Here is a 1,105-nt window from a genome sequence, read left to right on the forward strand (position 1 = left end):
CCCCCCAGATGAGGCCAGAGCCCAGTTTACACAAGGTGTTCTGGACAGAAGGCTTCACCCAAGGCTGAGCTCGGGTTTAAGCTTCACCCAAGGCTGGAGCCTCGGGTTTAAGATAGCACAGGGAACACTGACTCCTTCCTCAGGATGTTTGGTCTCTCTGCCCAGCAGAACTCCTAAACTAAGCTGGAATATCAGGCTTCAGGAATTACGAACATGTGGATTAAGGGGTACAGGGGAATGTATAGAGAGTACAGAAGCGTAAAGGGAAAAGCAAAAATCATCAGGCATCAATTCCATGTGTCAAAACTACAGTGGGACCCCCCTCCCTAGGGGARTTTGGGGATGGGAGGGTGGTTTTCCCATTGCAGAAGCCTTCCCAGGYGCTTACCCTGGACTGGTACCAGGACTCGGCCTCGGYGCGGCTGCGGTTGGCGATCTCCTCGTACTGCGCCTTCACCTCGGCGATGACGCTCTCCATGTCCARRCTCCGGTTGTTGTCCATGGTCAGCACCACCGAGGTGTCTGAGATCTGGGTCTGCATCTGSGACAGCTCCTGAAAAAGCAGCAAATGTTCTCAGAGTCGCAGGGTGAGACAGAAACTTTGCTAGGGGGATGGAAAGCCCTGGGGTCAGAGGGGAGAGCTGCGTGAACAGGAAGGGTTTTTCCAAAACAGCTTCACGCAGAAATGTGAAATGGAAAAACAACTGAATTATTTAGTGCAACAGAGGGGGAAAATCATCAGCCCTGAGGCTCTGAAATGGGAAAGGAAGGCAAGGGCTGGGAGAAAGATGCAAACGCTGGTGCTCACGGTTTCGTAGAGGGCTCTGAGGAAGTTGATCTCCTCTGTGAGGGAATCCAGACTGGTCTGCAGCCCTGTCTTGTCCAGGTAGGCATTGTCCGCCTCCTGGGAGAGGAAAACACATCACCACAATGAGCTGAGGTTCAGAGAAGGGGTTTTTTGCAGGGCTGGGGGGGCCACATGTGTRGGCACCCACCTTCTTCAGGGTCACAAAATCGCTCTCGACAGCCGTGCGCTTGTTGATCTCCTCTTCATACCTGTGGAATGGAGGTGGAGGGGTGGTCTAGGCTTTTTTAAAAACCATTT

General features: G+C 52.9%; 1 protein-coding gene across 1 annotated transcript; it reads right to left on the reverse strand.

The window, feature by feature from the left end:
• Positions 1–124: 124 nt before the first annotated feature.
• LOC130588308 (keratin, type II cytoskeletal 6A-like) lies at positions 125–1,082 on the reverse strand (the record flags this gene model as incomplete). Its single annotated transcript, XM_057389247.1, has 3 exons — positions 125–553; positions 809–904; positions 996–1,082. Coding segments are annotated over 3 exons (456 nt in total), but the record flags the coding sequence as incomplete, so codon positions are not given.
• Between the last annotated feature and the right edge of the window lie 23 nt (positions 1,083–1,105).

This window comes from Malurus melanocephalus, unplaced genomic scaffold, assembly GCF_030028575.1.
Source record: "Malurus melanocephalus ecotype Western Australia unplaced genomic scaffold, MMel_1.1 scaffold_4302, whole genome shotgun sequence".
NCBI classification, from domain to species: domain Eukaryota; kingdom Metazoa; phylum Chordata; class Aves; order Passeriformes; family Maluridae; genus Malurus; species Malurus melanocephalus.